Source organism: Atractosteus spatula, chromosome 23 (assembly GCF_055471065.1).
Source record: "Atractosteus spatula isolate fAtrSpa1 chromosome 23, fAtrSpa1.hap1, whole genome shotgun sequence".
NCBI lineage: Eukaryota > Metazoa > Chordata > Actinopteri > Semionotiformes > Lepisosteidae > Atractosteus > Atractosteus spatula.
The window spans coordinates 17,373,495-17,397,416 of NC_142728.1; the positions used below are offsets into that span (position 1 = coordinate 17,373,495).

General features: G+C 54.2%; 3 protein-coding genes across 3 annotated transcripts; all 3 read right to left on the reverse strand.

Annotated features, from left to right (window-relative positions):
• Positions 1-474: 474 nt before the first annotated feature.
• Positions 475-3,762, reverse strand: phpt1 (phosphohistidine phosphatase 1). The gene is made up of 3 exons (XM_088904603.1): positions 3,584-3,762; positions 1,725-1,852; positions 475-1,306 (listed from the first exon to the last, which is right to left on the reverse strand). Exons 1-3 carry the CDS (start codon positions 3,735-3,737, stop codon positions 1,214-1,216), a joined length of 375 nt encoding a protein of 124 aa, XP_088760729.1. The 5' UTR covers positions 3,738-3,762; the 3' UTR covers positions 475-1,213.
• A 3,255-nt stretch (positions 3,763-7,017) lies between these two features.
• On the reverse strand, positions 7,018-11,959 carry LOC148816312 (ficolin-1-like). Its single transcript, XM_088904635.1, has 9 exons — positions 11,145-11,959; positions 10,303-10,476; positions 10,003-10,116; positions 9,729-9,809; positions 8,903-8,938; positions 8,655-8,782; positions 8,259-8,388; positions 8,017-8,151; positions 7,018-7,439 (listed from the first exon to the last, which is right to left on the reverse strand). Exons 1-9 carry the CDS (start codon positions 11,218-11,220, stop codon positions 7,183-7,185), a joined length of 1,131 nt encoding a protein of 376 aa, XP_088760761.1. The 5' UTR covers positions 11,221-11,959; the 3' UTR covers positions 7,018-7,182.
• Positions 11,960-12,076: 117 nt separating this feature from the next.
• LOC148816313 (ectonucleoside triphosphate diphosphohydrolase 2-like) lies at positions 12,077-19,463 on the reverse strand. Its single transcript, XM_088904636.1, has 9 exons — positions 19,129-19,463; positions 16,850-16,967; positions 16,203-16,353; positions 15,917-16,076; positions 14,898-15,125; positions 14,314-14,583; positions 13,212-13,331; positions 12,952-13,086; positions 12,077-12,840 (listed from the first exon to the last, which is right to left on the reverse strand). Exons 1-9 carry the CDS (start codon positions 19,243-19,245, stop codon positions 12,631-12,633), a joined length of 1,509 nt encoding a protein of 502 aa, XP_088760762.1. The 5' UTR covers positions 19,246-19,463; the 3' UTR covers positions 12,077-12,630.
• Positions 19,464-23,922: the final 4,459 nt, after the last annotated feature.

Sequence of the window (23,922 nt, forward strand, 5' to 3'; positions counted from 1 at the left end):
CACAGGGCTCAACTGACTGCCCCTTCCCAGGAGTTTCCGTGTTCTGTTAGATCAGAGTCACAGAGCTCTTCCCAGAAACAGCAGATCCCTGCACACCCTCCCAAGGGTTAACAAGCCTATTGCACTGTTTTAAGCAACAGTTTTCTTTCATAGAACTTACTAATCTCCCCACCACTTCCAAGCAAGGTCATCAGTCCCCAGCAGCAAGGGAGAGAGAGTGGAAATATCGCGTGAAGCCCGGTGGTCACACACACTGCAGATGAGAACGCCCTTCTGTGCAGCTGGAGCTTGGAGCACCACCACGTCTGCCTGAGGACCCCCAGACACGCCGTGAGCCCACTGAGGGCCCCCAGACACACTTCTGGCTGCCCTTCCTGTGATGATGTGCTTTATTTACAATGCTCTCCGAGTTCCCATTTCAGGCCTGCTGAATTCCCCTGGATATCCACACCAAAGCAAACAGAAGGCTGTTCATTTACTGCATAATCATAAGCCTTTATTATGATTTTCCTTTTATGGCACTCCACAAAAAAATGCAACAACATCAACATACATAAACACTTGTTTATTTCCCTCACGGGATCAATAAAGTATCTATCTATCTTGTTGGCTCCCTTGATTAGCTGGAAATTTAAACAGAAGTGAAACGCTGCCACCTGGTGGAAGTTGGATGCAGGGCAGCCCAGTGCAGTCTTGTTGGCCGCAGTCTGACAGCTTTTGCAAGTCTCTTTTGCACTCTACCTTGTTTTTAATTACACAAGAAAATGATTTTCTTAATTGAACCAATTTCTCTCTTTATTGGAATCTTGAGCTGCTGGTAACCTAAACACACACAGTCACACCCAGCAGAGGAGAGCCACAGTGATGCAGTTAACCCTTGACTTCTCTCTCCCCCTCAGCTCCCACTGCTCATGATTCACAGACACACAGAACACAGCAGCAGCATGGAGGAACGGTCCAGCCTTTGGACAGAGGAAGAGGGTTATGGGATAATCCCAGACAGGGCACTGCTCTTGTGTCCTCGGGGTGCTTCAGGAAAGGCCCCGCTGTGTAACTGGGAGTCCGGGTGATCACGTCAATGAGGCTTCAGACAAACTCAGACTCACAGCCCAGGAGGACTGGAGTGCAGGACCCCCCCCCGCCACGGTCTGTCCCACACCCCGTCAGTCCGGCTTCCCGGTACCGCGTTTCTAAAGAGCCCGGGGCCACCGCGTCAGTAGCCCTCGTTAGCCCAGGTCACCTCGTAGTCGGGATAGCGAGCCTTCAGCTTCTCCGTGGCCACTGAGTGATTGGCTCGTCCGAAGCCCTGCGAGAGACAGAGGGGTCACGAGTGGGTCACCGGTCCCACCCCCTGCAGCTCCTTCGCCGCCTGTCTCACACGCTGCAGGGCGCACAGAACCGAAGGCAAGAAGCCAGCTCAGATACTGAATTCAAGGAGCACAGAGGAGGGAACTGTAGCCCTGCTTGTTCGATTTACATCATGTATCTCAGGTTCACTCACCGACAACCAAAGTTTATCTATTTAGAAGTGGGGATTTTTTACAGCTTCTGTCCTGTTTTTTAATCTTATGCATGTCTGTGCGTTTTTTTTTAAATGTGTGAATGGACTGGCTTTGCGGACATCTTTTTACCCACTGGCAAAGCAAAGTTCCCAGCCGGGACTAGAGAGGAAGGAAAGCAGCCCTGCAGCGGACCGGACAGCTGCCCGCCCCCCCTCTCCTCACCATGGAGTAGCCGTAGACGTGGAGCCTCTTGGCCTGGCTGTCGTGCCGAATCCTGCCTCCGCCCACACACTCGCAGTCCAGCCCGCCCTGCCGCTCGATCTCCTCGGACACGCGGTCGTAGATGTCCGCTGGCAACAGGAGCACAAGACACAGTCAGAGCCCAGCGAAGAGACGGGGGTCCCCAGGACCTGGACACTGTATAACAGGGTGCCAGCGAGAAAACTGAGCCAAGTCATTACAGGCCAGAAAGTCAGACTAAAATGGCAGAAAAAAACCTTCTAATTAATGTCATGCAGCAACTGTATGGAAATCTGCAACTCTGTTGTTAAATTGATTCTGCTGTATTGGGTTTAACACAGAGAAAGCAGTTTGTACAATGCGAAAAAATGAAGAAATGTGTTCTGAATGTGAAAAAACTGAAGGAATGGTGTTTGATTCCAACACTGTTGGTGCCCATTCATATGTAGTGATTCACAAGGAACATATCACCCAGGTAAAAGAGGAACTGCAAGGCCGTTTTCATATTTCAGGGATAGAAAGAAGCAGCATTGATGAGTGCATTTCAAACCACAATAAAAGTCAAATGTACACAGAAATCCTTTTCATACTCTTAATTCTGAATATCAACTTCTTCAACTTCTTCTGAAAAACGTTTTAGTGTTCCCAAACGTAAATCCAATACATTCAAATATTCATTTGTTTTCTTATCTCTTAAAGCAGTTAATATAAATAAATAACAAGGGGAAAAGCAGTATAGCATATATTTCTGGTCTACCAAACTATGCATGTGTAATATTACAGTCATTTTCTGTAATTAGTTATGCATGTGCAACAGATGTGATGTGTAATGTTTGGCAATGTTTTTCCCCTAGGGAACAATAAACTGATCTGATCAGGTACGACGAGACAATCGAGATGGATTTAGAACAGGTAGCACTTGCCTAACCAACCTGTCAGACGTCTCTGAAACAGTCGTGGATACACATATGACACACTATTCAGAGAACTTTTCAGTTGAATACACACAAGGGCAGCCGAAGGGCACGGAGGAGGAAATGTGGTTGAGAACTCGTTATTGACTAGAAAACGGGATATTGAAGAGGGGTGAACACTCAAAGTGGGTGATGTAATCAATAGCCACAAAGATCTGTTCTAGGCCTTCTGCTCGTCTGAAATTTTCTCAGTGAGTAGTTAGAAAAACGCATCAAGCGTGCAGATACCAGATCAGGAGGAATAGCCACCAGCAAGCGAAATTCAGAAAGATTTCGAGACTTGCCAAGACTTGGCTGACACCTGGCGGATGACGTTTAATGTAGACGAGTGCAGGGCTTTGCAGGCAGGTAGGAAAAACGTAAACTTGAAATAAAACACGAGAAACACCGAGCTAGAGAAGGCTACTCATGAAAAAGACCGAGATGTTTCTGCTGACACATCATTTACATCAAGACAATGATTAAGTCTGGGCATGTGGTCAAGAGTCTAGAATGTAAATGAAGGGGATCAGGGTACACTGCCTGAGGCACAGGCGAAGCCTGACTGAGGAAACTGTACAGTTCTAGTCACCGCGTTGGAGAAAATGCCCCGCGATTCTGGAAGACCGGGGCTGAAGCGAACCTTTGCGCGCACTCGCTGGGGGCGAGGGGCAGTTGCCACACTGAAGTAGTACCTCTAACAGCAACACCGGAAAACAGCGAGCAGCCCGAAGGAAGATACCTTCCAGACTGCGTCAGTACCGTCCACCGAGCCCCAGCGTGCGAGAACAGCAGCTGCGCCGCCCTGTTTGAGGCTCTTGCTGCTGGAGAGCCGGTGTGTTTGCGCTCAGAGAGGCCCCGCACGCCAGCCCCACTCTCACTGCTCACCGTGGTACTCGGCCCACGCATAGCCCCGCACGATGTCTTTACTCGGCGTGTCGTCTCCTTCCTCGGTGGTGTGGACCCGGATCAGCACGTATTTGAACACTCCGTCCGCATCGATATCGGCTTCGGGGATCGCCGCTAACCTGGCCGCCGCCATGACAGAGACAACACGACCGCAAGGACCTCTGGGAGCAGCGCGTTGCGTTCTGGGAGCCGTAGGCTTTTAGGCGTCATGGTGCAGCGAGACTGAGTTGTGCAGGTGATCCGGACTCTTCTCTCTTCCTCAGGTATATTGGAGAAGGGGCGTGGCCCAACCTGATTGATCCTGGGCCTACCCAATCAGTCCAAAGTCATGTAAGATTTTTTTTCCCTTGTTTGCGTTACATGATTTGCTTTTTAATGTTACGTGTTTTATTTTTTTTCATCGTATGTGATTTGCTATTGGCTCGCAGTATCTTTTGTGATCAATAAGAAAATGATGTAAAGGTAGTGGGGCGGTGCATGCGTAGCAGTAGCCTAATTGGCTGTCGTTGTCGTCAGACTCTCTTAGAGCTTAAAGCTCCGTTACTTTGCCCACCTACAGGCAGCACAAACGATGAAACCCACCTCATTTGTTAGTGCTACGTTTGTGCAGTTGAGAGTAGCGTTTGTGCTGCTTTCATTCCCGAGATATAGCGCCTTGGTTTTCCGGTGATCACTTGGCCATGCACGGTGACTTTGACCTCCAGTGACCCCGTCTGCCGAGTTCAAGGGCTGTTACAGTTTGGCTCGTACCCTTAACATTTTAAAGACAACCAATATCCATAAACAATCAATATCCATAAACATATGAGCCTCCTTAGATGTGAAAAATACTAAGATATGACGCATGCCAACTTGAACATCTATGACATAAACCTGTGGTTGTAATGCATGTAAAATCACCGTGATTGTAAGATCTATGTTTTTTGATTTTCTAAGGCACGTTTTCCTTTTTCTTTTCCTACTTTGACACACTGTTGCCAAACGCGTAACTGTGGGATACCATCGCCACAAGACCTCTGCAGGATGTCATGATAGGGACCCCATGTATATCGCGGCAGCATATATCACAGCTGGCGCCTTGCTTCCATGACACCCTGGCACTGCTGTCGCAACAAAGGTCTCATATCAGGACATGATATACCCAGATATACCACGTGTCACGATATATGGACTTAGTGTCGCGACATGGCGACGGGGCATTTTTGCCGGGGTATGTCATATCGCGATATGCGGGCTACATGTCGCGACATGGGGGCGGGGCGTTTTTGTCGGGGTATGTCAAATCGCGATATATGGACTTAATGTCGCAACAGTGGCACCATGACAGTGATGCACCAGTCGCAATGGGTATCGCGATGTGATCGTAATGCGCGCACTCCTATCGTGCATGCTATCGGAGTCGTGAACGCGCTGTGGATGCCATGACATTCTTAGTCTGCTATTCAGTTTTGATCTCAGTGCGACTTCTCTTAGATGGATTAGTAATAGGAAACCAAAGGATGTGTTACTGTAGATCCAGCGTGCTCATACAGCACACACGGTTAACCGGGGCTACAGTATCTGGACCAAGAAGAACATCCATCACCTGTGTGTCTACATGCTCTCGGAACTTCTGCTGTGGCGCTTCACCCAATCAGAGTGTCGATTCTCACTCTTCACCCAATCAGAGTGTCGATTCTCACTCTTCACCCAATCGCGGCCCGAGCTGTTCGGGGGTTTAGCCAATCACGGGTCTGAGAGCTGTTCAAGCCAGCAGCGCCAGGTGGATCGGCTTGTTTACTGTCAATGAGAATCTATTTTTAAAATGCTTTACTTATTTGCAAAATAACTACATCGGCATATTTTTTAACGTTTTTATTGATTCACAATGTCCCGTAGTCTTCGAAATAAATACATTTTGTATTTGCAATATAACTGTCTCCGCTGCTTTCTGTAACGAATACATGCTATTTTAACAATTTTAATCGTATATTTAAGGTAGGGGAAACACCTGCTTTGTACTTCAAAAATGAATAGAAATGTAAAGTCTATGATCATTATAGTGTTATGCTCGTGCTTTCAATTTTGTTTTTTATTGTTAAATTATATCGATATTGAAACTAATACCTAAAAATGTGAATATGGGCTCTCGTGTTGTACCAGCGGTAACAAGCAATACATTTTCGAGAACATGGTTAAAAATTAGAAGAAAACACCCAACACAATGAACTAACATAGTAACTCCTCCCTAAATGTAAGACTGTTAATTCGTGTAAAGGCTGCAAAGTCTGGGGTCAACTGATCAAAAGATCACAACTGAAAGATCTGGTGGTCGTGCCTTTGCTGGTTTATACGTCACAGAGTGACGTCACAGCCAGGAAAAGATGGCGCTACATTTAAATAGATTGAAACATCCACCACACCCGACCAGACAGACTCGGAAAACAAATTGCCCCCCTTGTTTTCATCGCAATTAGGAGTTCAAGTACCGAGTTTGTTGGTACCTGTAAACGTCCTTGTAGATAGTCAGGTGATTACCCGAAAAAACAAGGCGCTATATTTCGGAAACGAAAGCAGCACAAACGCTACTTACAGCGACTCAAACCGGCACAAACGCAGCACTAACGATTGAGACCGGTCCGGTTCCCCTGCGACGTTGTGGGGGGGGCTCGGCAAAAGGTCACCCCTGAAAAAGAAGACGTTATATCTAAGGAACGAAAGCAGCTGGAAAGTTACTTTCAACGGCACAAATCGGCACAAACGAATGAGGTGGGTTTCGTTTGTGCCGTCTGTAGGGGGGCCAGCTTCACGGAGCTCAACCAAATACAATATTTCGGACGGATTTTGAATCCTGCGTTTTGCGTTGTGTTCATGTGTTTTGCAATAAAATATTAACTTCAGAGTAACTCGTAAAACTACTGAACAATCTAAAAGCAGGCATACGAAAAACTTAGAACTGTTACAGGCAACAAGTGAAAATGAGCTCTTGCAGCTGTTCTTCAGCTAAAGACAAAGTCCTCCTATGAGAGACCTTTGCAAACCAGCTGCCATTTGAACGGGAATTTGCCGACTCTCTAGACAGTGATGAGATTATCGCCATATTCAATTCCAAGCCCGACGCCTGCGTGTGGTCTAGAAGGCCAAAACCTCACCACAGAGGTGGGCGCTGTGAGTTTGAGAGAGAGAGTATATATATAAGGTTCTGCTAATTCTGCTGTTTGATTATACCGCTCGAGGATGGCATTGTAAACTGTAGGGGTGCCCCTATGCTGGCAGGACGGTCAGTTAGAGCCCGGGCCACCCACTCTTGCACAGGCCCACCCAAAAATCACTTCCTGGCTACATCCCTGCATTGGCGCAAACGCATACCAGCATGACACAGTGCTGCTCATGCACGCTGCACAGGGTGCGGTTTGAAGGCATTTTAAAACAACTTTATCCATGATTTTCTGTTTAATTATTCAAATCCATAATGAGTTCAGTACATACTATAGCTGGTACAGTATTTTAGATTGTGTTTAATGTACAGTGTGCAGAGGTGATTGTCCTGCAGTAGCGTATGCAGAGGGATCCATGGAGCTGCTCCAGCTCTCCGGCACTCAGGCAGGTCGGATCTTCATGGTGCTGGTGCGGTACGAGTAGCGGTATCCCTTCCCAGTTTTCCAGTTGATCCCGGTGGCATGGCTCTCCTTGCTCAGGTGCGCCCCCTTCAGGTAAAGGCCATTGAGGTTGGAGGAGTGGCAGCTGCTGTACCACCATGCTCCTTGGTAGGAGTTGGCACAGTTGCTGTCCGACGCATCGTTGTCCCGATCGAACGTGGTGAAGGAGTGGTTGCCATGGACAGAGAGAGAGTCACCTGGCACCGCGAGACAGAGAGTGAGAGAGTCACCTGGCACCGCGAGACAAAGAGAGAGAGAGAGAGTCACCTGGCACCACAAGACAGAGAGTGAGAGAGTCACCTGGCACCACAAGACAGAGAGAGAGAGAGGGAGTCACCTGGCACCACAAGACAGAGAGTGAGAGAGTCACCTGGCACCGCGAGACAGAGAGTGAGAGAGTCACCTGGCACCACAAGACAGAGAGAGAGAGAGAGAGTCACCTGGCACCGCGAGACAGAGAGTGAGAGAGTCACCTGGCACCACAAGACAGAGAGAGAGAGAGAGTCACCTGGCACCACAAGACAGAGAGTGAGAGAGTCACCTGGCACCACAAGACAGAGAGTGAGAGTCTCCTGGCACCGCGAGACAGAGAGTGAGAGTCTCCTGGCACCGCGAGACAGAGAGTGAGAGTCTCCTGGCACCGCGAGACAGAGAGTGAGAGAGTCACCTGGCACAGAGAAATGTTCGCCACGACAATGAAGCACATGGAACTGCACTGCGAGGGTGACACTGCAGAGCGCTGAAGGAGTGAGAGAGGAATGGTGGGGTGCCTACCTGCCTCCCCGCCAGCGAACGCCCCCAGAAGCAGCCTGTAGTTCTGCGACTCGTCTTGGAGCTGGAAGGAGCTATACTGGGCATGAGCTGCGCCCCCCTCGAAGTCCTCCAGGTCCACCCGCAGCTCGTTGGCGCCTGGCCAGGGACAGAGGAGAGTGGAGAGGATGGAAGTGAAACACCGCCACACAAGACCGGTGCCAGACGGCAGGAGAGATGGAGGAAGACAGGAGACAGAGAGAGACCTGTCCTGGTCAGCTGGTGGATGTTTTCATTTCCCAGCCAGAATTCGGATAACTGACTCCCAAACCCATCCCGATACGACTTCCAGTTGCGGAAGAAGTTGACTGAGCCATCCACCCTCTTCTGGAAGACCTGAGAGAGACACACACACACGAGATACTCGGTGAGCGCAGAGGCGCACAGTGCCAGCGGAGATGCGGCAGAAGCTGAAGGCCAGACGTGTGAGGAGGCGTGCAGGCTGGCCGACAGTCCGAGCCCGAAGTGAATTTGATTGTGGACCAGTGTCACTCGCAGGGGGTTCTATGGGGGGGGCTATCAGCCATGCCAGTCTCCACTAGCCTCCCTCCACCCCACCATCCTGCCCCGGGTCCGAGTCCCCACCTCCCCACCGCCCTCACCAGCCAGCCGCCCTGATCGGTGTCCATGTCGCACAGCACCGTGATCCGCCGGCAGGCAGGGGTGTAGATGGTGTACCAGCCCGTCAGGGTGTGGCCACTGTCCCTCAGCTGGACACAGTTCTTTGCCCCTGCACAGAGAGTACAGACACTAAGGCACTGGGATATACAGAGGGACACTGGGACAGTGAGAGACAGAGGGACAGTGAGAGACAGAGGGACAGTGACACAGAGACTACAGGCAGCCTCACCTGTTTCGCAGTAGAATGATTCTCTGGGTGTTTCTCCTGTAGTTCAAACAGAGAGTGAGTTACTAGAACTGGTCTCAGGGATGAAGGACTGTAGCTATCAGGAAGTACAGATGGAATTTCAACCCTGGTTTTTAAACATGCCATACTTTTAAGGAAGCAAGCAGAACGCCAGAACAGAATCGGATAGGTGTGGAGGGTAGAATTTGCGCTGATATTGGGATGATGCACTGATGTTAAGTGCTTGCTTCTACAGTAGATGATGAATGCAGAGAATACAGTGCCGAGCCCCTCCTGTGCAGGACAGCCATCTGGGATGTGTCAGGATTCAGACAGGCTCTTTGAGAGTCGGAGAGATGGTTTGCAGACCTGCAGGGTGGGAGCTGTCCTGCACCGAGTCTGTGCGGGGAGGGAGATCAGGGGGAGGCAGAGAGAGGGACAGAGATTGGAGGCTGGAATGGAAGAAACCAAGAGAGGCAGAGGAGGGAGAGGAGGGAGACAGGGTGAAGGTGAAAGACTAATATTTTAGCAGACCTGCCAGCTTTAAAGAGCCTTTAAATACCTCTAATACTTTAGTCGTGAGAACTGGTGAAGTGTCCCATTCTCACAGGCAGTGACTGAGACTGGCTTGTGTGTGAAGGGCCCTGGGGTGGTAGCTGCTTGTTTGGCTGCAATGAAGACTTCTTGCTCCACACAGGCGGGGCCTGGCGGGGCCTGGCGGGGCCTGGCGGGGCCTGGCGGGGCCTGGCGGGGCCAGGCGGGGCCTGGCACAGCATGTACAGCGCGAGACAGGAGACATTCAGACCAGAGGGGGGGTCGGGTGGCTCACCTCTCTCGCCTTTCTCTCCCTTCGGCCCGGCAGGCCCCTGAGGACCCGGCTTGCCCACTCTCCCTTCGTCTCCTTTGCTGCCTGATGGAAAACAAATGGCTCTGAGGTGAGCATTAAAACCTACAAGCGTATAGATCAATCTATACTCTTGACTCTAAAACTGAACATCAACTTACAATCTCTACCCATAGCGATTTCCTGTGACTTTTAGAAATAAACGTTTCGCAGAGGAGGTGAAATCGTTGGGTTCTGCCCAGGAGACAGATGGGTTTACCTTTGACCCCTGGGGACCCCTGCTCTCCCTTCCCCCCTGGACTCCCTGGGGCCCCAGGACAGCCTTGCAGGACGGCCAAGCGGTCAGACTCCCCCAGGCCAATCAGACGGACATCTGGAGAGAGAGGGGGACAGAGGGGGGGCTGTATCATCTTCCTTTTCGTTTCAGATGCTCAGAACGTTACTGACCGGGGGGAAGGACAGAGCCCGGGTCAGGAGCAGAGAGGTACAGAGGAGGAGGAGCAGCAGCACCCAGCTGTGCAGCTCTGGGGGTGTGAACGAGCGCCGGTGTCAGTCTCACCTGGACAGGAGCCGGCTCGGGGCTCGGAGACCAGGCCCCCCACAGCCCGCGGCCAGAACAGGCACATCAAGAGAGGGGGTAAGATCTGCAGGCCCGGCATGGCTGCCGCTGCACCCACAGGGCTGCACACAGTGCACTGGAACTCGGCTCTCCCGGCTGACAGCAGCGTCTCTCCTGCAGGCAGTACCAGCGCCGGCGTGTTAATGCATCAGGGGCTCTGCCATGTTGAATTACTTCTCAGTCCTACAAGCTTCGTAACAGTAAGTGAATAAGAATAGCAGTGCACCAGGCAGCCCAGAGCACACGAAGGAGTCCAGTTAATGAGCTAGAAGAGTCATTACTTCTGTACTTCTGTAGTAAACTTCCCAGTCTGCACGGACGCACTGGAAAGTTTTTGTTGTGAGTTAATAACTGTAAGTGTTATAGTTTACGGTTTGTGCAAGCTGACAGCTTTTTAAATTCTCAGCCTGGTACGTTAACACAGAGCAGACACTCTGGCCATGACCCAGGGTTTAACAGCAGGGGAAACAAACTGTCCAGCAGCCTCGAGCAAGTGGGTCTACAAACAGCAGCGGTGTAGAGACGCCCCTGCTTTGTGAGCAGCTTGTATCACCTTTCTCAACACGGACAAAACATCCCTCAGTGCACCATGGTAAAAGCACAGTCAAGTGCAGTAAAGCCCAGTGAAATCATAGCAAAAGTGCAGTAAAGCCCAGTGAAACATGGTAAAAGTATAGTAAAGTGCAGTAAAGCCCCGTGAAACATGGTAAACGTACAGTAAAGCCCAGTGAAATCAACGCACTGGGAGAAGCTATCAGGGTTCTAAAGGCAGATGAACTTACTAAAGCAGTCTGTGTGTCCAGTCTCTGCGTCTCCCTGCTGGGCTCTCCTCTCCTGCACAGCCCAACTCCGACACATTTATACCCCCCTGCCCAGACCGTGACGCAGCCCCCCGCGCAGCCCCCCCGGCACAGTCCCCCCGGTGCAGCCCCCGCTGACAGGCAGGAGCGGTCTGGACTGCGTCGTCTGCTCCTCCTCGCTCCCACTGTGTGCCTCCTGAAGAAGGAATCGCGCATCGCTGGTGTCTCCCTGTTTGACCTCCGCCCTCAAGCCTTAATTAAATTAAACCAGTTGCTGGTAAAATTGCCCTCAGGCAGTTACCCAGCAGCTCCAGACTCGCAGCCGTCTCAGGTTTGGGTTCCCCTAGTTCTCTTTCAGCGTCGGATCTTAAGCGCTCAGTGAAGGTAGTTAACTGGACCGGAGGCCGTGACGAAGGTCCTGCTGGCCCAGCGGGGGGCCGGTCTGAGCCCCGGGGCGGGAGAGGGGAGAACGTGCCGTCAGGCTCTTCGTCAGCAGTGGCGCGGGGAGTAACACGCCGCCAGCCACAGCTCCGACGCTGGCTGGCTGGGATTCTGGGATCGCTCGGCAGGCAGAAGGAGCCGGACAGGGCCACTGCTGTCCGGAGCCCCTGGGAGGCGGAGGGGTCACCCTCTGCGCCCGGCCGGACCGCGGGTCAGACTCGGAGACACATCGCGTTGAGCAACAGCAGGGCTCTGGGGGAGCTGCCTCTCCCCCCTGTTCAATTTCGGTTCATTTTTTTTTAAAATAGCTAACTGAAGTGAAAGTGCGCCCGGGCTGGCAGTCAGCAGAAATGAGCCGAGGGGTGGGGTCAGCCAGAGGCCAGGGAGGAGGTTTTACAGAGCTGGAGCAGCGGCACTTCAGCCCGTCGCCCAGCGCCGCGCACTGGAACTCACAAGGCTTCTACAACAGACCGTTCTTTAAAAAATCAGAATTTATTGTGCATAAAACAATACAAAAAGAGAACGAGCTGGAAGAAGGACAGGTGGAGTGAGGTCCGGCTGGTCCGGCCCAGGAGAGATGGTATTCTCCGGCACGGTTTCCAGCACTGCTCCACGCAGAAAACGTGTTTTAAAAATCAGATGCATTAAGTTGGAAATTGTTAATACAAAAATTGAAGAAGGACTTAGAGGTAGCTTAAATTTGGGGGAGCTATTTTAAGCTTCGTACATGCATATACAGTAGGTCTTGGTTGTTTTGCAGCCCTGTGCCTGTGGACACAGTACACTGGGGAGAGGGAGAGCTCTGGCAGCCTGCAGGAGCCAGCCAGGTGAACACAGAGCCCCCGTGAGCCACTGGTAAACTGAGCTGAGCCGGAGCGGTGTCTGTGTGTCTGTTTTAACAACGACAGGGCTGTCTGCAGCCTCCTCAGCCCAGAGACGGTGCTCGTCCAGTGGTCCCTGCACACCCTGAGCTCTCTCTCCCCCCGACCCCTCTGTCCCTCGGGAGCCCCTCCAGAGAGGCCTGCTGCTAGATGATGGCTCCGCCGCTCTTCCTGCTGCGGCAGAGGTGCAGCAGCAGCAGGACCAGGGCGAGGAGGAGGAGCAGTGCGAAGAGGAGGAGCAGCACTGCCCAGGCCCACGGCCGCAGGGCCTTCCTGACGCTCAGGCTCTCCTCCGGCAGCAGGCTGCTCAGGCTCAGCATGTAGCCCAGAGCCCAGCCGATCGAAGTGTCGCCCACCTGCGGTCAGAGAGCCACGGTCACTCAGCCCGAACGGGTCCGCAGAGCCCGAGGCCCGGACACTGCGCTCACATCCCAGAACCCGCAGGCGTTCAAAACCGGGATCCCCACCTGCTTCTGGAAGGAGACGAGGGGGAAGGTGCGGTTGTCGAAGCCGTAGGCGTCCAGCATCAGCACCTCGATGAACACGGAGATGGTGCAGTAGTCCTGCAGACGCTTCTCCTGGTCCGGTGCCTTCTCCTGCATCTGCAAGGCAGGAGCGTGGAGCGGCGGTGGAGTCAGGCAGCCATCGGACAGACGGGGAGGAACAGCAAAACAGAGGGGGGTCGGGGGTCGGGGGTCGGGGGTCAGGGGTCAGGGGGTCTGTGTACCTGCTTGAACGTCATGGCGCAGACGGCTTGTGCGGCGCTCTTCATCTGGGCTGGGGAATTCACGGAGATGCCTGTAGCCCGCTGGAGGAAGCTGGAAGTGTAGAAGAACGCGGAGAAGGCCTGGGCAGAGGGAGAGAGAGGACCGGGCGGTGATTTAATCCAGGCTCAGTCAGGGTCAGACTCCTCGGAAAGATACTGACGGCGCCTTCAGACCCAGAGCGCACAAACCCAGCCCTAACCCTGTGTGCACTGAGAACAGAGAAGGTGCTCTTCCATACTCGCCGGCTCGTGGGAGTCTGGAACAAGCTGCCCTGCAGTGTCACTGGACCACATTCCTTGGGTTCTTTCAGAATCCCGATTCCCTGCATTTACACTGTTTTTCAAGGCACCAAAAGCCAGCGAAATAGGTGGTTGGTGGATTATTTTGTTCAGAAAATGAATAAATACTGTGAAGTGCAAAATCTACCATTAAACATTCTCCTTGTTTGAAAATAACGCTGTTGCACTTCAATAATATGACGAATTCTTACGCCCCGCCATGTAAATCGAGTTCTTACCACCACTTAGTGCAGCACTGATCCAACCCACAGATCCAGGTGTGATCTTCCCAACTTTACATGCAAATGTCTGGAGAACAATCTGCCCTGAAGTGGCGAATGGCTTTTTGTTTCAACGAGACCGGAACTCGAAAGGAGCTGGTGATGTCATCTATTAAAAATGCACGTATTCCCAACATACAGTCTGGACACTATACAACATAATTAAAATCCAACTAATGAACATGGATGTGAATTCCCCTTCCTAAGTCACTCTGCTATACGTTACACTATTTAGGAATCACCTGGACTGGTGACGGGAGCCTCAAGTGTGACTTCTGGCCCCAGTCCCAACTCTAATCTGTTAATTCCTAGGGAAAAAGCCTCGCACATCCCTCATCCCCTAATCCATATTTACACTGTCCTGGTGAGGAAAAAATCCCTTTCGTACATCTTTTCACTGTACCGTAGGTCTTGCCTCTCTGGTCCTTCACCCTGACCGTGAAGTCCAAGCAGAGGCCTACAGCACACGGGCGCACGCCGCAGCGCGGACACGCCGGACTCACCAGGAACCTGCCGGACACCGGGGGCTGGAAGACGCTGTTGAAGGAGCAGCGAGAGAACGGGCAGTCCTGCAGGCTGAAGATCTGCGAGACGACTTTGCGGCACTCCCCGTAGTTCCCCGAGCCCACGACCCTGACCGCGCTGTCCGGCCGGTACTGGCCGGGCCGCTGCTCCTGCGTGCAGGGCGAGTCGAACACCTGGCTCAGCTTCATGTCCACGCTGTGGCCCGCCGGGTAGCAGGGGTGGGTGACCTCTGCCCCGAAGTTCTGGGTCTGCAAGAGGAGAGCAGGTCAGACAGAGCGACACGGACAGCCAGCGGGAAGGACAGGGGGACTAGAGAGTCCTTTTGTTTCTCCACCAGCGTGACACAGCCCTGTCTCCGGCCAGCATGGACAGTGTGTGTCTGTCTGGCAGGGTCAGTGTGTGTCTATCCGCTGGGGTCAGAGTGTGTTTGTCCACCCGCTGGGCTCAGTGTCTATCTGTCTGCCCATCTGTAAGGGTCAATTTGCGTTTGTCCATCGAGGTCAGTGTCCATCTGCCCATATTTCTGTCAGGGTTAGTGTGTGTCCATCAGGGGCGGAGTTACCTGCATCACGGAGGCCAGCACCTTGCGCAGCACCTGGTCCCGGCCGTAGCACAGGAAGCTGTGCGTGTACAGCCGGTACTCCTGGCCGTACAGCCTCAGCGTCATGTTGTCCAACGGGCTCTCCAGCTTCTCCTGCGTCACGAAAGAGATCTGCGTCGACGCCCCGCCGAAGTCCATCGCTCCCACTGTGCCCTGACCCGGGCTCAGCCAGCGCCCCACAAATCCGTACTGCGCCCCGGAACGGCACAGCAGAGCAGGGAGGGGGAAGGGGGGAGGGTCGAGAGAGAATGAAAAGCCTGAAGCTGGAAGAGTTACAGGATCTGCAGACGTACCGCCTCAGAATAACGGCTCTTTCCTGTGCTACCCACCAGGGGGCTCCACACGACACCACAATACTCCTGCTACGGCAGATTCAGTAAGGCTGCTTTTATTACTTCAAAGATCCAATAAAAACTGACTTTTTTCCCCCAAACTCAGAACTCGGCTCCTTGTATTTGAACCAAAACTAACATGCATGAACAGACGCAGCTTCCTGTGGATTTCAGAATAAAATTTCAAATTCTGCTGCTCACCTTCAAGGACTAGAACAGTCTGGCTACAGACGTAAACAGTGAGGTATCAAACCGCTACACACCTGCACATCTGCAAGACTGAGAGACACTGGGAGACAGAGTGACTCTGGGAGACTCCGAGATGGACGCTGGGAGACTGAGAGACACTGGGAGACCCTGGAAGTCTGTTCATTCTATTCTGCTGCTGCAGGAATGTGGAATGATCAATCAGCCTGTGTCCCTGTGTTACAGGGGTCTCTGGGGGCCCGTGTCTCTGTGTTACAGGGGTCTCTGGGGGCCTGTGTGCCCGCGTTACAGGGGTCTCTGGGGGCCCGTGTCTCTGTGTTACAGGGGTCTCTGGGGGCCCGTGTCCCTGTGTTACAGGGGTCTCTGGGGGCCCGTGTCCCTGTGTTACAGGGGTCTTCTGCTGTCCTGTGCTGTGAGAGTGCGTCAGTGTGGGTCGGCCACCTTGATAAAGTTCTCCAGCAGGTAGTTGATGGTCACCCAGCCGTACGCTCCCTCCAGCTGTCCTGTCAGGATCTCCGCCCTCTGGAATTTGAAGGGGTATGACGACACTTTCTCCTTGACCTCCATCAGGACGCGATCCGAGTCTTCAGGGCTGGACATACTGTGTGCGACAGGGGGGAGGAGACAGAGTGCATATGACCATGGAAAACAGAGTACAGAAACCTTCTGATCTAACAGAGGGATCCTAGTGGGGTCTGACGGGGGGCAGTCAAGGCCTAGTACTCACTTGAGCAGTCTCATGCCTGCAGTAGCACCAAGGTAGATGGGCGTCTGGGCATGCTTCCCCTGCGGGACGTCCCGCTTGGCCTGATTGAGACACGCCTCCAGGCTCTTTCCTGCACCTCCTGGCTGACTGGCGTAACTGGAGATCCCACCTCCTACAGCAGCACAGACATCGCAGGGCTTAAAGATACAACAGCACACACACACACAGAGCACAGAGGCCAGGGCTGGGGCCGGAGGCACAGGCATATACACAAAAAAAAAGCTTTTCCTGTTTGGTCTCCCGCCGTGCTAGAGCCGCTCTCTGGGCCCTCTTGGGCCTGTTCTGCGCAGCAGCAGGCAGGCCCAGGCCAGTGCGGATTAGCTGTGATCCGTCAGCCTGCCTCAGCTGGCCCACATGACTCAGGCGGCACCGTGGGAAACCGCGCAGTGCTGAGCGCAGCTGTGCCCTGCGCGGCAGGACTGCAACACCGCTGGACACTGTAACACTGTGCAGACTGCTGCAAAACGACACACGACACAGCCTGCAGAGCCGAGACACTGCATACAGGCCACAGGACACAGAACAAGACACTGTGCAGGACAGCAGCCTGTGTCTGTCTCTGTGCCGATGAGCACAGCCCCCCCCTCCAGCATTCACAACGCTCCTACCTTCCACATGGCATTCGCTGTGCTGCGTCACGATGCCCGTGCCGTTCTCCTTGTCCGCTGGCCACTTGTAGATGTACAGGGCAGTGTGGGAGGAGCCTGCGTCCAGCACGATGCCGTACTGCAGACACAGAGGGGGCAGACAGACGTGAGGCGAGGAACCAGCCAGGGTGTCCATGTCTCTCCTGAGCTCTGAATGACCAGGGCAGACACAGCACCACATCACAGCTCGGCAGGACCAGCGGCCCCCGGCCACGCCACCGGCCTGCGCAGAGTCACAGAGTGTTTGCTTTGGTTACCGTCTGTGTCGCACAGACCAGCACCGTTGTGCAACCCTGCCGGGCGCTGGGGAGCACGTTTCTGCACCACAGATTTCACAATGATTCACGAGCTGCACACCACAGCTCCACCACAGCCACCACGGTTATTTTTAATTGGTAGTGGCTGCGGTACCTATCGGCGTGAGAAACCCTGGAATTGCAGGTCAGGTGAGAATTCCCTTCCTCTCTGTCTTTCACCCTGTGAATCAGTGTGTCGGGCGCTCGGAGTGATGAGTACAGAGTCTGACAGCAGCCCTCAGTCAAGGTCACACCTAGAAAACACTGTCTGGAACTGAAACAACAATTTCACGCTGATCGGACTAGCTCCTCACCCAATCGCCATTCACGAGCAGCAGCAGAATGACTCTGCTCACCTCTGAGAACACTGTAACACAACTGGTTTATAACTGACTAGTCAATCAAGTTCATTAATTACAGTAACTGTCCTTCTAGCAGGCACTTCTGTCTCAATCGATGTTCGGACCCAGAGTGGCTCATCATAATGGTCAATGCTGAGCTCACATTGTGTTCATGAAACACCGAGACCACAGAGCTGCTGCACAAGTTCCTTCTTGTGGGTCTGCAATCAACTCTTCTGCTGCAGTCCGAACAACAGGGGAGAGCTATCAGCACACACAGAGCCATTACCACACCTGCTCTCACTGAGCTATCAGCACACAGTGCTATTAGCACACAGAGAGCTATTACCAGACTCACTCTCTCAGTGCTATTAGCACACAGAGCTATTAGCACACACAGAGCTATTACCAGACTCACTCTCTCGGTGCTATTAGCACACACAGAGCTATTACCAGACTCACTGTCTCAGTGCTATTAGCACACAGAGCTATTAGCACACACAGAGCTATTACCAGACTCACTCTCTCGGTGCTATTAGCACACACAGAGCTATTACCAGACTCACTGTCTCAGTGCTATTAGCACACACAGAGCTATTAGCACACAGAGACACACTCTCACTGAGCTATCACGTTCTCAGAAATACACCCCACACCAACAGCTGCTCAAGCTCTACCTCCACTGACGGCCAGTCAGAACTGTGCCGTAGCCTGCGGCTGCCCTCCCAAACCCCACCGTCTGCTGCTCTGCTCCAATGGAGGAGGGAAGGGGAGATGCTCACAGGCCATCCCTCAGCCGGCAGCTCTCAGTCTAATGCTCTGTGTGGCGCTCCAGGTGTGCGGCGCTGTTTGATGTGGCAGAGCTCTGTCTGTGTTGTTTCTCAGCGCCCTGCTGTCGTGCACGGGAAACAGAGCGCTGTCATCGTGAGCTCTGCAAACACACGAGCCAGCGGAGGAGCCCACGGGCTGTCACACACACACACACACACAGAGAGACACACACAGAGAGACACACATTCACACACAAACTCACAGGCACATAGCGCAGTGCCAGCGCAGTGCCAGGTGTGAGTGAAGGGAGAGGAAGGAGTGAGATGAAGAGAGGGAGGCAGGGCAGAGCTATGGAAGAGCCCGCAGGGAGTTTGAGTCGGGTGGGTCAGCGCTGTCACAGGACCGGACAGCCTGTCCACCGCCGAGCGCAAACCCCTAGACCAGGTACAGTCTCCCCCTCAGCCTCACTCGCGGGGGGAGCCCTCGTTTCTGACTGTTTGAGGAGGTTTCTTCCGCGGTTAAGAAAACGAAGAAACGACCGGCAACAGCAGGGCGGGGTGAGAACCAGACTCGCGGCCGACAGAGAGGCAGCCGGTGCCTGAGACGCGCACAGACACACAGGTTCATTTCGGTTTCAAGTGCCGGTAACAAACGGCGTAGCCTCTCAGAACAGACAAGCACACAAACACGCAGTTCAGCGCCCGTGTGCCCAAACACGGCGGGAGCGCTGGCCGGTAAGGACACGCTGAGGGTCCCGGGACCGGAGGCTGTCACCTCAGGTACCGCCGCGGCACGACACGACACGACACGGCGGGGCGGGGCGAGGAGTTACCATGTAATCCGGGGGCTCCTCCATGTCCCGGGTCGGGATCGCCAGCAGCATGATGCCGAAGGCCCCCGCCAGCAGCAGCAGCACGGGGGTGACCAGCTGGCCGCAGTGCCGAGCCATGGTCCGCGCGGAGCCGGGAGGGTGGGAGCGCGCGGCGGGGTGCACCTTGCGGCAGGCGCGCGCCAGAGGGAAGTGAGTTCGGCTGGCAGCTCCGCGCGCGCTCTTAAAGCGCCGCTCCCCCACCCCCCCTCCTCCTCCCCTCGTGGGGGGGGGGGGGGGGGCAGGGTCTTCACCCCTCGACCTCGAAAGCAGCCGCCGAGCAGGCAGAGGAACAAGCAGACTCAAAGGGCTGAGGCTTTCAAAAAGCAACAAAGGCGCTGGAACGCCTCTAGTTTGTTCTGTGATGTTGACTGTAGCCAGATCCTGCTACAGTAAAGAAGCAAAGAAGAACCGCCATAGAAATTAACAACAATGCTACAAAAGGTATCCTCTTATAATGAGCTCGGCGCTCAGCTGGCCCCGTACAGAGCACTGAATAACTGCGCTGTGCACACAGCCAGGCCCTTCCGTGCTTTCATCTCAGTGCAGTCTGAGGTTTGAGGCACACCTATGTTGGAGTTTAGAAATAAAATAAACGAAAAAAACAATAAGGAGAAGTTGTTTTTTTCAGTTGATGTTGAAAACCTTGGCGCAGAGCCAGCCCCCCTCCCAGCGCGGGGCGATCCTCTCCAGGCTTCCCACCCGCTGGGCGAGGGGGCAGGGGGGGGCAGCTCTCCATGGCGACCGCAGCGCGGCACAGAGAATGGTCTGGGGGGACAGTCCCAAGGGGGAGCTTGTGGAACTTGGGGTACAGAACTAACAGCCCGACCTAGAGCCTCAATGCTGCCTTTGTGTGCCGAGCCCAGGACTCCCCTCCCCTGCCTCCGCCTGCTCGACCATCCTGCCCTCGGCACTGGAGTGCTCGCTAGCTCGTTAGCTCGTTAACTCGTTAGCAGGCCTCTCCCGGGTGCCCTGTGCCGCAGCCTGAGCAGTAAATTGCTTTCTGTCTCCGAGGAGATTCCTGCCGCTCTGCAGAGCTCTGCCCAGCCGCCCTGCAGCGCTGGGGAAGTTCACAGGCAGGACTCAGACCGATCACAAATATTCCTCCTCTCTGGAGCGCACACGCGGCTCGGTCAGTAACAGCGCCCGCCGAGCACGGGTTCGAGACTGGGTCACATCACCAGCCTGCTGTGATCAGGACTCCCTGAGCAGCATAAACTAAACTTCATGAGCAGAATAAACACTGAAAGTGCTGTTAGACCTGTGGCAGTGTGACAATCACAGCTGGTCCAGAGCCCAGGCACACGTGTGTGTCTCTGTGTGTGCGTGTACCCGTGTGTGTGTGTGTGTGTGTGTGTGTGTGTGTGTTTCTCTGTGTGCATGTACGTGTGTGTACATGTGTGTGTCAGTGGGTGTGTAGGTAGCTGTGGTTGTGAGAAAACACTTCCACAGAAGTCATGACTAACAGTCAAAATACGAGTGACCTTAAACTGTAAAACGCTTTCTTATAAACCAAACATCACCTGCTGAATCTCAAAATCCCCCAAACTTTTGTCAGTTTTCACTCCCAAATCTCACCTGAGTGGAGTGTGGAAAAGTGAGCCACAGTACAGTGCGAGTCAGCATGTGTCCAGGGCAGCAGTGATCCTGTCTGGTGACAGAGGACACACTGCCCTTCAGCACCAGTGTTGAGATGCACTTCTTCTCAAACAGAGCTGCAGGATCTTGGAATTGAACTGCTTGCAAAGCAGCGCAAAGCAGCGTACTTGGCTCTTAGCTGCATGTTGATGAGCCAAAACAATTTCAAACATTCCTTTGTTGAAGGACTCAAGGGAATCCGCTTCAGAGACACGCCTGGGACACATCCGCCCTGCCTGTGCAGCAGCACGCTGCAGAACACGTTACACGGACAGCCGCCACACGCTGGCGACACGTCAGACCAGGGGCTCGTGCAGGAACCCGACCTGCAGGCGGTCTGCGCTGGGGTGCTGCGCTGGGGTGCGCTCGGCGAGAGCTCTCCGCTCTTCCTCTGCACCCCGTCACCGGGCCAGACGGGGAAAAGACTCCATAAGGAACCAGACACCCCAAACCCAGCGACCTCCTCTCGCCCAGGGGGACGGGGCGAACCGCACGTCAGACCTCCCCCGTAGCGGGAGACACTGGCGCCTGCAGTTTGTCCGCGCCGCCTTGCGTGTGAGTCTGTGGCAGCTGATCAAGGAAGGGTTTTGGGGGTCCGGTGTTCCGTGCACGTCTGTCCCGTAGTGGATGAGTCACTGTCCCTCCCTGCTGCTGGCAGCCATGGGGCACAAACACCGCCACTGTTCCAGGGCCATTCAGCTCTGTCCCGACTGCTCTGTGTCAGTGGGGGGGACAGTCACAATGAGTGGGGCGCAGCGCAGCACAAACAGCCCCTCTGTTTCGCAGCAGAAAATGCTGCATTCATGGGCCCATACGTCCGTGTCAGATTTTCCTTTGCTCTCCAGCGGAGGAAACAGAACAAGAGCAAGAACTGCCAGCCTGGTCCTTTTCAAGGCACCGAGCCTTAATTGGGCAGCAATCAGGCACACAGCCAGAGCAGACACAGGGCAGCAGGCCCACAGGGGCACTCAGACTTACCACTGTGAACGGGGGAGCGGTCTCAGCGTCTCCTGACGGGTGGTGCTGCTTCTGTGCCCACGGCTTGCAACAGCTCTTTGCAGGCTTTACTGTACCTCCATACGCCTTCGTTGGGAATTCCACTGCCGGGCAGCTGCTGGAGCAGAGAGACACACACACCCACACACCCTCACACACACACTTTTACACACTCACACTCACACTCACACATCCAGAAAGTGAGGGGATCTTCCTCGCTCGGCTCTCCCAGCAGCAGGACTGCCCAGTCGCTCCCTGTGAGCAGACAGGGCAGGAGCGATCACGCTGCAGACCTCGCACTGGCGGCTGTGTGCCTGAACTGTGGAGGGCTGGGAGGTGAGAACGGGGCTCCAGGCTCTCGGCTCGCCCTCCCTCCGCGTGTCCGCGGCGCCAGCCCGTGTCGGTGAGGCCGTGACGCTGGCTGTGAGTTTTACGGACTGTGCCAGATGGACAGCTCCCATGGGAGATGTTGGCGTGGGGAGAGGAGAGGGGGCTGTGTGTGCCATTTTCCGGCGCATTAAGCGCCAGCTGTGCAGACTCCCTGGACCAGGCTTTCCTCTGTGGCATTCCGATATTTTCTTTGGGAATGAGATGTCAGCGCTCTGGAAACTTGAAATAGATAACAGATACTTGAAGTAGTACAGTGCAGTGGAGTCCCGTACAGTGGAGTGGGTCACAATCCAGTAGGAGTGCAGTTTAATGGAAGTGCAGCACACTGTAGTACAGGGCAGCACAGTGGAACCCAGCAGAATACAGTGAATTACACTGGAATGCAATAGAGTGCAGTATAGTGGAGTAGAGTGCAGTAGAGTGGATGTGCAGTACAGTAGAGTACAGTGGATGTGCAGTACAGTGTAATGCAGTAGAGAGGATGTGCGGTACAGCGCACAGTGAGACATGATAGGTGGTGAGAGGAGAGATGTGAAGTTTACGTGCGTGGTTAAGACCTGGCACTGGGGTTTGAGATGGACTGGGATTGCTTTCAAAGGCTGGATCAGTGCTCTGACACTAAGCCTCCCTGGAGCAGCGCAGTTCCCCGCCTGCTCTAGGAACCTGCCTTTGCGAGACGCCGGACCTCAGTAACGCCTTCAGCTCCGTGATCTTCACCCGCAGTCGGCCCCGACTCCAGTGCTGTGAATTCCCTGCCAGCCTCGCAGTGCCTGACTTTCCTGTCTTCTCCTCTCGCCCCTCTCAACCTGTCATAGTGACAGCAGCCCCACCCATCCGTGGGAGCAGACACGGAGCGGGCCTGGACCTAGCTGGAACACAGACGCTGCTCCTCAGAATTCCTCGGAATTGTAACTTCCCGCATGGAGAGTGGTCACTCACTGCTGTCACTCATTACCTTGTTGTGCAACCAGACTGTCAGGAGACCTGCCAGCGCTTCTGTGGAGGAAACTCAAGACAGCCAGCAAAGCAGGGCAAGATCACCACTCATGACCGGGCCTCGCAAATAACAGGGTTTCACAGGAATAGTTTTTGCTCATTATTGCTTTGCTAACACTGTAATGCATCACCTTTGAATTTAGAAATCAAGTTCCCTGACCCCGAGTGTGGTAGAAGGGAGAGGTGTGCGCAGAGCTCTGCTGTGGGAAGTGTCTCGGGCAGGGGGGGTGAGCGCAGAGCTCTGCTGTGGGAAGTGTCTCGGGCGGGGGGGGGGGGTGAGCGCAGAGCTCTGCTGTGAGCAGTGTCTCGGGCAGGGGGGGGTGAGCGCAGAGCTCTGCTGTGAGCAGTGTCTCGGGCAGGGGGGGGTGAGCGCAGAGCTCTGCTGGGAAAAGTGTCTCAGGCACGGGGGGGTGAGCGCAGAGCTCTGCTGTGAGCAGTGTCTCGGGCAGGGAGGGTGAGCGCAGAGCTCTGCTGTGAGCAGTGTCTCGGGCAGGGGGGGGTGAGCGCAGAGCTCTGCTGTGAGCAGTGTCTCGGGCAGGGGGGGTGAGCGCAGAGCTCTGCTGTGAGCAGTGTCTCGGGCAGGGGGGGTGAGTGCAGAGCTCTGCTGTGGGAAGTGTCTCGGGCGGGGGGGGTGAGCGCAGAGCTCTGGTGTGAGAAGTGTCTCGGGCGGGGGGGGTGAGCGCAGAGCTCTGCTGTGAGCAGTGTCTCGGGCAGGGGGGGGTGAGCGCAGAGCTCTGC